This window comes from Mirounga leonina, unplaced genomic scaffold (genome assembly GCF_011800145.1).
Source record: "Mirounga leonina isolate KUSES-001 unplaced genomic scaffold, KU_Mleo_1.0 Mir_94, whole genome shotgun sequence".
NCBI lineage: Eukaryota > Metazoa > Chordata > Mammalia > Carnivora > Phocidae > Mirounga > Mirounga leonina.
Window position 1 is genome coordinate 8014837 of NW_023270855.1, and position 15440 is coordinate 8030276.

Below are 15440 nucleotides of genomic sequence, written 5' to 3' on the forward strand. Positions count from 1 at the left end.
TCGACTCTGGTTTCAGATTTCTTTAGCATTCCTGGAACACAGCCTTCCTTTTCCCAGGTTTACTTTCAGTTTGTGCACCGGTGTTCATTAATACCTTAGCACAAAATGAAAGGACCGACCTCAAGTAGTGACCCGGGGCTTCCCCCAAGTTTGCCCAGAGACGTCAGAGAAGCTCGCAGTCCAGAGCCTCCCCTCGAGACAACGGATTCAGTCAATACCACCCTTATGTGCCATATTTTTCCCACCGCAGTGTGGTGTGGGGGGGAAAGGAAGAGGAAAGAAAAGACCTAAGTACTTACTCCCGAGTTCCAGGCAAGAAATGGGTTAATGCTCAAGGGTGGCCGAACTTGTAAGAAGGTACCATGTATTATTACCACTTTAATTTTGCAGAGACATATATGTACACTCGAGAATTTCTCCAGACCTTTGGATTCTCAGGTTACAACAACTTGTTGTCATCACTCTGAGAAATCTGACCAAACACAGAGAGCATAGGAGCTGGCTGAAGACCAATCACTTTATTTTCAGAAAGAGATGGCCAAAAGGGGCAGGGGGTGGGGGAGATACAGAGGCATTCCGGCAGCACAGCAAACACAATCACGTCAGCCAGCCAAAAATCGAATCAAAAACAATGCCCACTGGCTTTCGCACCCACACAAGTCGTGTTTCACTGTGTGACACACAGAAATGACCATCTTAAATCCTAGAGGTGAAAGTATATAGCACCTTGTGCTTTACCTTGGCAGGGAGGCCACACAGGCTCGGGGACATCCACTCAGTCCTCCCCCCGAACCCTCCAGCACAGGCCCATCCGCTGCTGGTGTGGGCAGTATTAACGTCCGGGGCTCGTGGTGAAGGGGATGGACAGGGTGCAGTTCGTTGGGGTGACAATAAAGCACTCTGAAACACTCAGTCCTCCGATTCCTCCAAGCAGGAGAACAAGCCCCCGACTCCCCACACTGGCGAACGGGAGGCACAGACAACCCACAGCTGACCCGTGGAAGGTCGAACGTGAATCAGGGCCTACTTCCCAGACCAGTGACGGGTGTACCGGGGCGAGACGGAAATACCAGAGAGGAAATATTGAGTCCATTCCCTTTTCACTTACAAGGCTCAAATGCACCTTCTGAAAACACCTAGAGAAATCCATCATTAAGGGATGGGTCTTACGATTTAAGCCTCTGGCCTCCAAGAAACAGACAAGGGACTCAGGGTGTCCTGTCTCACTGTGGGAGCTCTAGGTAAAGGATCCTTTTGGACAAAGTGCAGAGTGTCCTCACACTTAACGCCCGACCATAACCTTCCAGGGCTTGTAACAGATATACCAGCAGGGAACAGAACAGAGCTTAGAACTTGATGACCCAACTGCTCAAAAGTCAAAGGAGAGCCTCCCACTTCCAACACAGAGAAAGGACACAGACAAGGCCAAGGCAAGGGAGAGCCCCGGGAGGGGACTGGAAGGCAGACACCGGGCCTGCTTGCTCTGCACAGGCCGGAGACCGGGGCTAAGCAGCCCCAGCAGAGTTTTGAAGAATTAAACTGGTTTACCTCTCAACCTGGGTGGGGCACACAGGGGGCTGTCACATGGGTTGAAACAGAAATATTCTTGGTCCAGTGCTCCAGGGGAATGGGGCAAAAATGGACCAACGGGCAGCTGGGAGCCCCTGACAGCAGAGTAGGAGGTCACATCTGCTGCAAACTGGACCGTTCTCAGTCCAACACAAGCGAGCTGCAGCCCTGGGGGCACCAGTAAGCAGTAAGCGAGCTGCAGCCCTGGGGGCACCAGTAAGCAGAAATTTCCTCTTCCTCGAGTCCCCCAGTCTGTCCCATCCCCATCGGCCAGGACTTCCCGGCCAATGAGCGCCCCCAGCCCCTCCATACCACTGGCCGTGGAACGAGCAAGGCCAGCAGCCGAGGTCTTCCTCCCATGCCCAAGCGGAGCCGACATGCCAACAGGGCAGCCGAACTGAAGACTCGTCCCAGGAAGGTGGGGGAGGACTTCGCGGTGGCAGGACCAGAAACCTCCGAGATGGGGCTCCAGCCAATGTCCCCCAGAGGAGGTTTCCCACTTGGGAGTTCATTTTTAGAACCGAGAACCACCAGGAGCCATGTTACACACCCACATGTGCTCAGACGAGGAGGAGGGTGTCTGTGAAGACTGCTCAAAACCGCAGGCTGCAGAGCATGGGGATCAGGATTGACAGACGTGCTGCGCCCTCCTTTCGGCCTCTTCCTTCTCCACTGACTGCCCTGGGGGTAACCCTTCACCAGCATCCCACTCGGCTGCACCCCACCCCACCGACCAGCTCCAAGTAGGCAAACATCCTGTCCTGCTTTTCTTCATTCCAGTAGGCTCTCCAGACATCTCCCTGACCTGGGACCCATCTTCTGTCAGGCCACTGGTTGTCCTGGAGGGGTGGGAAGAGAAAAGGAAGAAGGTCCCAAACCAAGTTCACTCAAGACAGATCAGGCTTAATGCTCACTCTATGTTCACATTCTCTACAGTAAGAAAATGCAGAGAAACCTATTTTTGTCCTGATTTTTATAAAAACCTATAATGTGATTTTTATGACCTTTTTCTAGTCTGACCTTTTTCTCCGGACTGCACCCGCTCTGCTTAAAGATTGTAGAGGCGGCTGGTGTTCTCACGCAGGGTGGCCAAGGTGTGCGCGAGCGGCTGATCTTTGACCCTCGCAATCTCTCGAACGGTATGCAAGGCCAGGCCTGGGTGGGCGTACTGGCAGAGGCTTTTGGGAACCTGGAAGACATCAAGCATTCAGAACATCACTGTGCCTTCTGCGCACAGCCATGACACAGATCCCCCTCCCTGCCCTTCCCCAGCAAGGACCTCTTTGGGGCTGCCCTGTAGAGACCCCTTTACCTGCAGGTGCAGGGAGAGTCCTAGTCATGGGGGGCTCTGGGTGAGCAGGGTCCCACGCTTCCTTGGACTACCCTCTACAGGGTAGGGCTTTGCACTGCCTGGAAGAGAGTGGTTACCCTTCAGCTTCTCAGCCCCCTAGACTTTTGGTTCTGCAGAGCCACAACAAGGAGACATCTACACAGCCAAGGGGGAGACCTGGAAGTCAATGGGGCTCTGGCCCTGCCAACCTTGCAAAGGTGACCGGCCCCCTCCCCCCCCACCCCCACCTCAACTCAGCCTGATGACACCCCTACCTGTCGGGGCAGGAAGTAGGGAGCATCCGTTTCCACGATGATTCTCTCCAGCGGGATCTGCTTCAGAGCATCCCGCGCCTCCCAGGCCGAAGAGTAAGTCAGGACGGCTGTGAAGCCCACAGACATGTTGGGGAAGTGCTTCAGCAAGGGTTCAATGACCGGGTAGCTGCCGGTGAAGCAGTGCCTGGTGGGGGGAGGGGAGGGTTTCCAGGTCAGGACCCTTCTCACAGCGCCCTCTGCAACAGCCCCCAACTCCCCTCTCAAATTCTCTTCTGTGGACAAATTCCCAGAAACACAACGACTACATCCAAGTGAAGGACTCCACAGGAACCAGACAAGAGCTGGTTCCAACACAGTAAGACCCAAGGTGACTCTTGGTGACTGAAGCTCAGCAGTCAACCCATCCGAGCGCCAAATCCTATACAGGCACTTCAAGTGATCCCCACAGGGAACAGAGAACAATACAGGGCCAGGGTACGCTTATAACACAAGAGAAGCAGAATTAAAGCCTGTGGCCCCTCCAAGATCACAATTACAATAGGTAAAAATTATGTTTCTGCAGTCAAATGGACTGGAAGGAAACAAAAAAGGGACGATATTAGGGAGTGGGACTACAGGGGAATCTTCTCTGTTTGGTAACTATTCATGTTCTTAGTACACGACATATTGTTAACCAATCTGAAAATGCATGGCTTCCTCCAGCCACAACACTTCATTGAGCCGTCTAAGCCCTGGTTTACCTGCCCCCATGAGATTTCCTTCAAAGACATCCCAAAACAAAGCCATGAGAAACCAACCAACCCACCCTGAAGAGCCAAGGGACTGTATCTCATCTCTGGTATGCGCTACCAGTCAGAGAGGTCATGCTCTCTGCTTGGGCACCTGAAAGGGAGCAGTCTGGCCTGATAGTCCACCGCCTTCTGCTGCCCATCAACACCTGGTTTGGGTCCTAGACTCTTTTTTTTTTTTTTTTTTTTTTTCAGTTAACCCATCTCACCCATCTTGAAAAAGCCAGCCCAGGCGTCACCTCCTGGCCCCTCTCCAGCAAAGCTAAGCTAATGGCCCCTCTTCTGGCTCCCACAGCACCTTATGCCCACCTAGGCCCCGGGCTCTGCACCAGATGACTCATCTGCCTCCCACAGCTGCTCCCGGGGGCCCTGAGCCAACACCCATGACAGGCACACAGTAGATGATCAACTTAAGAGCCCCTGGATACAATTAAGATTAAACACATACTGAATTTTCATGGGGGGAAATGAACTTTCAAATTCAGAAAAGCAAAGAACTTCTTTGTAGGTGCCCTGGGATGATATCTGCACGCTAAATCACAACACAGTGGCCTCTCCCCAGATCAAGAGCCCTCATTTCGGAGCACTCAGACTTCATGTTAGCCTGCCACCAGGGATGAGGGTCACAAAAGTCCCCTTCTTGCTCACCACTAATTTAGGATATTAGCTCAAACCATATGAAATCGCCATTTTGTTAGTAATAAATGGTCAAAATCAGAAATTTCATATGGTTCAACCTAATACTTAATCTTTAGAGAAGATACTACATCACAAAGACTGAATACTATCATCTTCTCCTCACTGGGTTTTCCTTTTTCCAACTAATGTCCTACACAGAAAGAAGTGTTTGTTTCATTTGCCCACCAAAGCTCCAGCCTTCTAACCTATGGATCTTGTAGTCCGAGGGCACAAATTTTTTCATGATGTTCAGTAGATCTTCATCAGCTTCTCGGCAATGGATCACCAAGGGCTTCTTCAGAGACACGGCCAGCTGCAGCTGTCTCTCGAACACCTGGGAGAAGGCAAGGGGACGCCTGTTAGAGCCACGTCAGAAGTCTGTTACAGCCCCACAACACCCAGGCCAAGAGGCAGCCCCACGGTCTCCAATTCTGCAGACTATGTAATGTATTACAATAATAGCCCACACTTACGGGGTCCTCACTACAGGTAGTGCTCAGAGCACTCTCGGTGTATGACTAACATGACCCTCACAGGCGCCCCAAGGTAGGTTACTGCTGTTGGCCCACCATGCAGTCAAGAAAAAGAGGCTCCAAGAGGGGTCAAGTAATCTGCAGCTGGTAAGCTGGAGCACCACAATTCAAACATGAACCCGGGCACAACACATGGCAACCACCATGCCATGCCTATGTGGGTTTTCAGGGCAGGGCTCAGGAACATAAAGTTCGACTTACATGTTCTTCCCCTCACTGTCCCCACCTCTACTCCTACTCCCAAAAGGTAATCACCTTCCACACATTTTCCAAAGAGTTGTGTGTGCGCGCGCGTGCACACACACACACACACACTCACACTCACACATTCGCACAATACCTGGGTCTTGGAAGGTGCTCAAATACTTGAAAGAATGGAAATTACATATTTTCTCCAACTTACTTTCTTTACTCAACCAAAATCAGATACCCCTCTAGGTGAATACCTACTGATACGCTACCTTCCATTTTTTAACTTTCTTCTTTCTTTTTTTTTTTAAGATTTTATTTTTAAGTAATCTCTACACCCTACATAGGACTTGAACTCAAAACCCCAAGATCAAGAGTCGCATACTCTACCGACTGAGTATATTTTTTAAGAAAAAAAAAAAAAAAGCAAGTCACTAGTAAAATACACATATTGTTAATAATTTAAATGAAAAAGGGGCTAGGAAGGCGCCCGGGTGGCTCAGTCATTGAGCATCTGCCTTCAGCTCAGGTCATGATCCCGGGGTCCTGGGATTGAGCCCCACATCGGGCTCCCTGCTCAGCGGGAAGCCTGCTTCTCCCTCTCCCACTCCCCCTGCTTGTGTTCCTGCTCCTGCTCTCTCTGTCAAATAAATAAAATCTTAAAAAAATGAATAAAAATAAATTTTTTTAAAAAGGCGCTAGGACTTCTTTCCTCTAACAAGTTCAGCTTTAGAAGAACACAAGTATTAATTCATTATAAACAAATGACCTCATCTTAAACTTCATGTTTCCATGAGTAGTTTTCAACTGTGGAATATAATCCATGTTTGCATTTTGACATCAAATAAAATACTGCCGGTACTTCAAGCCCTGTGATATTCACTTGAGAATGACATTTTCAAGTCTGACGCTTGTGCTACCTCTTCTCCAAAGAGTGACACTGAGCCAGTAACAATTCTGATGTCATTCTTGTTTAACCTGTGTTTTCAACAGAAAGAAAAAGGCCACTGACACCAAAATCCTTAGAATGCTTGGTAGAGGCTTTAAGGCTGGGCTAGTTCCAGTATCTACAGCTGGCTGGATCCCCTCCTAGCACACCTGCCCTCCGCAGACCCCTACAGAGGCAGGAGGCTGCCAGAGATTCCATTTTCTCTTTTTAAGATTTTATTTATTTATCTATCTATCAGAGAGAGAGAGAGAGAGAGAGTGCACAAGCAGGGGTCCTGCCCTCCTGCTGCCAGCAATTTCTTTCCTCTGAATCCCCCTTTTCCAGTCCTAAGTCCTATCTCACCAAGCCAGGGGAGAGCCACAAGATTTTATTCACCACCCTCTGCGATAACTTCCAGTTCAGTCTGTGGTGCGGCGTGCCCTATGTGCCTCTATATGCACATCTGATACCGTAACAACTTAATCAAGGAAAAAGTTACTGTGAAATACTCAGCACATTTCCTGGCACACGGCAGGCATTCCATAAACACCATCTATACAATTAAATACAAGGCCCTTCCTCCTGCCAGTGGCCTCAGTGCATCCATTTCTCAACTGTCCTTCTTTCCATACCACACCTGCCTTGAGCCAGAGAAACAAGCCAGGAAAGCTGAATACTAAATATTCTTTCCAGTTTCTTAAAAATCTGTTCACTAGGTCTTCAAATTTAGCTATTTTTCCATTCACTTCTGACTAATAAATGACCACCTCAAGCCAGAAACTCAAGCTTCCTAGTATTAGTAGTGAAAGGGAACTCTGGACAGGCAAGAGGTTGTGTGAATGTGTAAGACAAACCTAATTCTGAACAGAAACACTATTTACACTAGAACTCATTAGATAAAGTAAACTGGAAACATTCACACAAATAAAATCCCACCTACCTGTGTGAAAGTATATCAAGTCAAAATCATCCTGTTCCAAATTTAGTAACCTCAACAGGTCCTAGAGAACTCATCTGGAGATCCTTCTGGGGGCGCCTGGGTGGCTCAGTCGGTTAAGCGTCTGTCTTCGGCTCAGGTCATGATCCCAGAGTTCTGGGATCAGCCAGCATCAGGCTCCCTGCTCAGTAGGGAACCTCCTTCTCCCTCTCCCTCTACACCTCCCCCTGTTCGTGCTCTCTCTCTCACACTCTCTCTCAAATAAATAAAAATCTTTTTTTTTTTTTTAAGATTTTATTTATTTATTTGACAGAGAGAGACACAGCAAGAGAGGGAACACAAGCGGGGGAGTGGGAGAGGGAGAAGCAGGCTTCCCGCGGAGCAGAGAGCCCGATATGGGACTCGATCCCAGGACCCTGGGACCATGACCTGAGCCAAAGGCAGTTGCTTAACAACTGAGCCACCCAGGCGCCCAATAAAAATCTTTTTAAACATAAAATAAAAGAGATTCGAAGATTCCGAAGCATCTGAACACCTGAAATTGTTTCTTATGTAAATTAACTGTTAAGCCTTGCGTGCCTAGTGGGGCGTCTGCCTTTGGCTCAGGTCATGATCCCAGAGTCCTGGGATCAAGCCCCACATCGGACTCCCTGCTCGGCGGGAAGCCTGCTTCTCCCTCTCCCACTCTCCCTGCTTGTGGTTCCCTCTCTCGCTGTGTCTCTCTCTATCAAATAAATAAAATCTTTAAAAAAAAAAAAAGAAGAAAGAAATCTTTGCCTCTAGAAGATTCCCCTCTCTTAATTTACAATTAACCACAGATGCCAGGAGCGATGGGGCCCAGCATCAGTATACAGCAGAGGTTGACCCAACTGGGCTGGGGACAGCGCCAAAGGGAAAGCCAACTTGCCAAATTCTGTCTGCCCTCTGCCATCCATGCACCTGCTCGCCGAGGCCTGGAGCATACTGGGCACACAAACCCAGCCTACCAGGCATCGGCGGACGACTGCACACAACAAATTCTAGAACAAAGGCAACCTGGCAGTGTGAACAGTGACAGGGTGGGAGGGTCGTTCTCCTCGTCCTGCTCCTTCCCAAATCAGAAACTTCCACTGAAATGCTGGAACCACCCTTCCCTTGCCAAATGTCCATGCTCAAAAAATAGTAGTTGCCATCGCTGGTGGGATGGGAAATTCTCTTCATTACACAGTTTTATATTTTCCAAATATTCTGCTATAGGCGCACTTAACTTTAAAACCAGAATAAAAAATACAGTTTAATTAAACAAACATAAAACTGGTTGTTACCCAAGAAGGAAGGAAAACAGATGTCTTGCCATCTATATCATTAGCCGTAAGAGGTCACAGACGAGTAACTACCCCCCTCTCCTACATAATAAAGAAATAGTTGGTGAAGCATTTGACAAGTGACATTTTGATGGTCTGGACAAGAGCAATTATATTTTTAAGGGTTCTAAATTCTCTAGATCTGAAAGTAGAGAAACCTTTATTGTTAGGTTCAACAACTGACAGAGGAATTGAAACCGTGAGCAAACGAAGGAGAGCCGCATTACCTTGTGCTGTTCCGGGACAGGCGTGGTGCACTTGTAGGAGTAATCCAAGCCCATTTCCCCAAATGCCACAGCCTTGGGGTGCCTTAATGCTTGCAGAAGATTTCTCTCTTGACTCTCACTGTAGTAACGCGCAAAATGAGGATGACAGCCAAAGGCTCCCCAAACCAGATCCTCTTTCAACAGCTCCTCCCACAGGCAATCTGTCAGTGTCCGAGGATCACAGAAGTCAGAGATGCAGCCCTGAAACTCCTTAGGGAAGGAGCTGCTGTAAATTTTTCTGAACTTGGTAAAGGACCCTTTGAAAGACAGCTTGGAATACAGCATGTCCAAGTGACAGTGGGTATCAATGAAACCCTCCTCTAGGCCCGACTCCCGATGGTGCCTTGGCAGGGAGCTAGATGCGTGTCCTCCGCAGGGACGGGGTGGCGCCTCCTCCTGGAGCGCTCTGTTCTCCTTCACCTCTTCTTCTGAGCTTCTGGAGAAACGAAATGAACGAGCGTTCTGGGATCTGCCTTCCTCGGTCACCTCCTGGTCTCTGGAGGTGTTCTGGGAGCTCACTGGAGAGTTAGGAGAACAATCACTCAGGAGGGCCCGGCCGCCCCTCCCTGCCTGCAGTGGGTCGCTGCCGCCCCCGCCCACGGCCGGGTAGCCAGGAGGCTTGGCGCCGCTCGTCCAATAGCTGGCGTAGTCACACCACGGGCTACTGTACAAATGAGGCGGGTACATGACATAGTCAGTGGGGAAGGCAGAAGGCTCCAGAACTGTGGAGAGCTTCAGCGAGCTGGGCTCCTCCTGAGAGAATCTGACTGTGGAGACCTCATCCACGTCAGACCAGTCACTTCCTGAAGAGGTGTGCTCTATCACCACCTCCCTTTCTTTAGGCTGCAGAAAAGAAAACAAACGATGGGTGAGCCCTCCTGTGTGAAGACGGCCTCTCATGCTCAAGTCATCAGCAGAACATAAACTCTGCCTTGTTTTTCTGGCCATGGTGAAGGCTTTGCATTGGCTCATTACTTTGTTGCCTGCTTTCCTCATAATGTCTAGAATGTGAGCCAGATTACAGCTATAGGCAGTCGTATGAGGTTCAGGGAATAAACTTGTGACCAAAGTCTTAGAATACTTTGTATTTATTATGTAGGAGAGGGGGATAGTTACTCGTCTGTGACATCTTACGGCTAATGATATAGATGGCAAGACATCTGTTTTCCTTCCTTCTTGGGAAACAACCAGTTTTATGTTTGTTTAATTAAACTGTATTTTTTTATTCTGGTTTTAAAGTTAAGTGTGCCCATAGCAGAATATTTGGAAAATATAAAATACTTAGAATCCTTAGGGGCGCCCGGGTGGCTCAGTCAGTTGAGCGTCCAACTCTTGATTTCGGCAGGTCATGATCTCAGGGCCGTGGGATGGAGCCCTATGTCGTGCTCCGGGCTCAGTGGGGAGTCTGCATGAGAGTCTCTCTCCCTCTGCCTCTGCCCCTCCCCGCCACGCACATGCACTCTTCTCACTCTTTCTAAAGTAAATAAATAAATCTTAAAAAAAAAAAAAAAAAAAAAAAGAGTATCATCCTTAAAGGGATGCCATACCTGTACTCCCTTTCTGAATGATCCCTTTGGAGAAAAACTGCTCTCACTAGAATACACTGTGTACTGGGGATTTTAGAGAAAGGCAGCACCCAACATATCTCAACTCTAACATGTCTCTAACATTTCAAATGCAAAACCACATAGTCATGGTGGGTTTAAAATGTGTCTGCAAACTCGCTTTACATTACTCCCCATTGAGAGGTGGGGTTGTGAGCCCTCCCTTCCCCTTGAACCTGGGCCAATCTAGTGACTTGCGTGTAGCCAGCAGAACACAGCAGCAGTCCGAACAGCCTTGTGGCTTCCCCCTGGTTCTGTCAGCTTATTCCTCACAGGGAAGCCAACCACCAGGGAAGAGGCCAGACCACCCTGAAGCCCTCCATATTCTCGAGAGGTCACCTGTAGGTGCCAGCCTCAACTGCCGGCCACGTGAGCGAGCATCTTGCCCGTCCTGCCGGGATACTGGGGTTTCAGAAGCATGAGAGTACAGCACCCCGACCCCCAAGCAAGACCTGCCCTGTCTAGACCTTCCTGAATTCCTCACTCACAAAGTTGAGAGCAAAATAAAACATTTAGTTTAAGCCACTGCTTGGCAATAGTAAATGGATAAACCAGCCATACATTACATTAAATCAATTTAGTCCTGCTAGAACAGAAGTTTTCAAGGTCAGGAATTTTTATTTTCTTCACTCGTGTCTCCCAGACACCAACAACAGTGCCTAGCATACTGTGCTCATAAATATTTGATGATTTAATTTGTAGAATAAATGAGGCAATGGCTCCTGAATTTAGCTTCACATCAGAACTAACTGGGGGCTTTTTAAAGCTACCCCACCCTCATCTGTGATATTGTGATTCAACAGGTCCCCAAGGACTCTGTATTTAAGTCCCCATGTCACTTGGATGCAAATCAGGTTTGAGAAATACAGTAAAAACAGGGATCTCAACTCATGCAAAGAAGACTGGTTTCTTTTGGTTAATGAAACCATCTATACCCACAGGGACCAGATGGCTTGAGCAACAGGCCTTACAAAGCTCTTTTCCTAAAAATATTTGTATAATACAATTCACATAATGAAAAATTCACTACAAAGAAGCATGATGGATAAATTGATTATCTCCTTAAAATGGGAACATTTTTTGTTTCTACTGCCTATACTAACCTTCCATACCGCTACCTATACTCCAAAAGAAAACAAATATTGGTAACAAAAATGTTAATGAATTATGAACTTCCCATATGATACTTTCCTACTTTAGATTTTCTTCCTGCTACTCCTTTCCTGAATAACAAAAATATCCAAACAAGAATCTTTTCCAAGATGTAAGATAACTTAAATTGCAGCATATTTAAAATTTAATCTGAACTCCTGAAGCTGAGTGACAGGCACCTGGGGGATTTACTAACACTAGTAGTTAATTTGAGTATGTTTGAAATTTCCCATAAAAAGTTTTTTAAGGGGTGTCTGGCTGGCTCAGTCATTAGAGCATGCAACTCTTGATCTCTGGGTTGCGAATTCAAACCCCACCTTGGGCATAGAGCTCACTTTAAAAAAAACAACAAAACATTTTGGGGTGCCTGGGTGGCTCAGACTCAATTTCAACTCAGGTCATGATCTCAGGGACCTGGGATGGAGCCCTGCATCAGGCTCACCGCTCAGTGCGGTGTCTACTTCTCTCCCTCTTTTTCTACCTCCCCCTCCACATGCACGCACTCTCTAAAATAAATAAATCTTTTTTAAAGAAGTTTTTTAAGGGGCTCCTGGGTGGCTTAGTCGTTAAGCGTCTGCCTTCAGCTCGGGTCATGATCCCAGGGTCCTGGGATCGAGCCCCACATCAGGCTCCCTGCTCGGCGGGAAGCCTGCTTCTCCCTCTCCCACTCCCCCTGCTTGTGTTCCCTCTCTCGCTGCGTCTCTGTCAAATAAATAAAATCTTTAAAAATCTTTAAAAATAATAATAAAAAATAAATTTTAAAAGTTAATCTCTAAGGGAGAATAATCCTTCAAAAACTATCTAATTATGGTGGAAATTTCTACTAACCCAGACAATAAAAAATGCAGTATTACTAGAGCTTAACAAGTTCGGTTTTTTTTTTTCCCTTTTTCCAATAAGGCATAGCGGAATCATTACTTTTGTATATGTGCACCTCAACGTTAAAACGATTCTCACATACAGTAACATGCAACTAACATCTTTGCAATACAGCTCTTGGAAATTCTACTTTTTAATAACAAGTTAATCTGATTAAAACTACAAAAAATACCCAAACCAAGGTTTTGCCCCCCAAAATAATCCCTCATAAAGGAGGCATCTTTTTAAAGATTTTATTTATTTTAGACAGAGAGAGAGAGAGAGAGAGTGAGAGTGCAAGCAGGGGGAGGGACAGAGGGAGAGGGAGAGAGAATCTCAAGCAGACTCCCTGCTGAGTGCGGAGCCTGTGGTGGTAATGGATCCCAGGGCCCCGAGACCACAGCCTGAGCCAAAACCGAGTCGAGCACTCAACCAGCTGAGCCCTCCAGGTGCCCCAGGAGGCATCATTTTATATTCCACTTCTTACAAAAGTCTCCTGTATTACAAACAGAGGTTCTTTTATGTGAGGAGGACAAATGACCCCAAACAGATCTCAACCAAACTAACATTGGATGCTTACAGGAAGGTTCCTTACTTCCCTTTTTTCCCTCTTCCATTTTTTAAAAAAGAAGGGGTATTCGGGGCACCTGGGTGGCTCAGTCAGTTAAGCATCTGCCTTCAGCTCACGTCATGATCTCAGGGTCCTAGGATCCAGCCCCGCATCTAGCTCCCCGCTGATCACGGACCCTGCTTCTCTCCCTGCTTGTGCACGCTCTCTCTGTCAAATAAATAAATAAAATCTTAAAAAACAAGGGGGGGGGCAGGGTTAGGCAAAGAGACATACCAGATTTAATAATTATTCCTGGGGGATATGACCTCACAATTCCACTGGACTTCAATTTTAACAAATCTTTTAAAGATCACTTTTTGCTTTTTAAATTTCACTTTAAAAAGCAATATAGGGGGTGCCCGTGTGGCTCAGTCAGTTAGGCATCTGCCTTCAGCTTGGGTCGTGATCTCAGGATCCTTGGATCAAGCCCCGGGTCCCACTCCCTGCTCAGCGGGGTCTGCTTCTGCCTCTCCCCCTTACCCCCCACTTGTGCTCATGCTCTCTCATATAAAAATTAAATAATAAAAATAAAAGGCAATACAGTAGGGGCACCTGAGTGGCTCAGTCGGTTAAATGTCTACCTTTGGCTCAGGTCATTATCTCGGGGTCCTGGGATCATCGAGCCCCACATTGAGCTCCCAGCTCAGGGGAGTCTGCTTCTCCTTCTCCCCCTGCCCCTCCCCACCCCATTCATGATTTCTCTCTCTCTCAAATAAATAAAATCTTTAAGAAAAAAAAAAAAGCAATATGGCTAAGTGGTTACACATAAGGAGACACTGGAAAAATACTTCAGAAACTTATAAAGTGGTATCCAGGTGGAGGAATAGGATAACACAGGACCAGGCTGGAAAGCTACTTTTCACTAAATAGCTTTTATTTTTTATTTTCGAACCACGAGAATATTATTTACTCAAAAAGTAACCTGGGGGAACCTGGGTGACTCAGTCGTTAAGCGTCTGCCTTCGGCTCAGGTCATGATCCCAGGGTCCTGGGATCGAGCCCCATATCGGGCTCCCTGCTCCTTGGGAAGCCTGCTTCTCCCTCTCCCACTCCCCCTGCTTGTGTTCCCTCTCTCGCTGTGTCTCTCTCTGTCAAATAAATAAATAAAATCTTTAAAAAAAAAAAAAAAGTAACCTGAAAAATAATTGGAAGTTGCTACATGGTAGCACTCCCAAAATACACTTCCAGAAAAAATGAACCACAAACTGCCTGAGTGTGACAGGAACAGCTATTGGCAACTGGGCATAAATTTCCAGGGACAGAATTATATATGTATTCAAAAAGTGCTATATCTCATCAGCACAATCTTGGCTGCAGAAAACTACAAGACAAATGTCCTATTTTTACAATGGAAAAATTATACCACAATGGGAGGGGATGAGAATCTACAAGGACTAAGAGACTTGAGATATTTAGAAATTGCCACATAACGGCTCTCATTTGGATACTGTTTTAAACAAATTAAAAATATCATGAAACAAACAGGATTATTTAATCATGACTGGACCATTGATGTTATTAAGGATTCTGTGTGTGTGTGTGTGTGCACATGTGTGTGTGGGGGGGTCTAATAAAATTGTACTTATGCTTGTTTTTTTCTAAAGATCACTGTATCTCTTAGAAATTCACAATGAAATATTTATGGATGAAATGATACAGTAATTGGGATTTGCTTCAAAATAATTTGTGGAGAGGGGAACCTAGCTGGCTCAGTCCACAGAACATGTGACTCATCATCTCAAGGTGGTGAGTTCAAGCCCCATGTCAGGTATGGAGCTTACTTTATTAACAAAAAAAAATTTGTGGAGAGAAAAAAAGGTAAGACAAGATTAGCAGTGAATTCATTGTTGAAGATGAGTTGACAAGTGAATGGATAATTTTCATAAGTGTTTTAAATTTTCCACAAAAAGTTAAAATTCCAAATCAGAAGAAAGGGTATATGACATCCTCTAGCTACTTCCCAAATTTCTCTATCTTCCAAGGGTACTTGTTTAAAAACACAGATTCCCACATCCCACCTCAGACCTGAGTCAGATGCTCTCATTCTTATTATCAGGGAAGTTCAGGAAATCATGCTACATGACTCAAAAAGAAACTCCAGGGACAACAAAGACCATGTCAAAGACATGTGAAGTTTCAGTAAAATTATTTAATGAAATGTGAGAGTGGGAAAAATGGCAGAGTGGGGAAAATTATGAATCCAAAAATGCATGTGTAACTAGAAATACATACCATTACAATTATGTCATCTAAGTGCTTGAAAGGCTTATATGGTCAAGATGGCCAAGAAAAGGTTTTTGGATTTTCTTTATGCTTTTTTTTTTTTTTTTAAGATTTTATTTATTTATTTGTCAGAGAGAGAGCGCAAGTGCACAAGCAG

The 15440-nt window shown here is 46.5% G+C and overlaps 1 protein-coding gene across 2 annotated transcripts in view; it reads right to left on the reverse strand.

Annotated features, from left to right (window-relative positions):
* Window positions 1-499: 499 nt before the first annotated feature.
* TATDN2 (TatD DNase domain containing 2) overlaps window positions 500-15440 on the reverse strand; it is a 34882-nt gene continuing 19941 nt past the window's right edge. The window contains exons 4-8 of one of the 2 annotated variants that reach the window (XM_034996557.1): window positions 8798-9679; window positions 4847-4974; window positions 3175-3358; window positions 2590-2758; window positions 500-2408 (exon numbers count right to left, since the gene is read on the reverse strand). In XM_034996557.1, the coding sequence (XP_034852448.1) occupies window positions 2618-2758; window positions 3175-3358; window positions 4847-4974; window positions 8798-9679 (1335 nt within the window). In that variant the 3' untranslated portion in view covers window positions 500-2408; window positions 2590-2617. Of the gene's footprint in view, window positions 2409-2589; window positions 2759-2881; window positions 2980-3174; window positions 3359-4846; window positions 4975-8797; window positions 9680-15440 lie in introns of those variants that run through there. The other variant, XR_004677745.1, reaches the window with a different exon arrangement.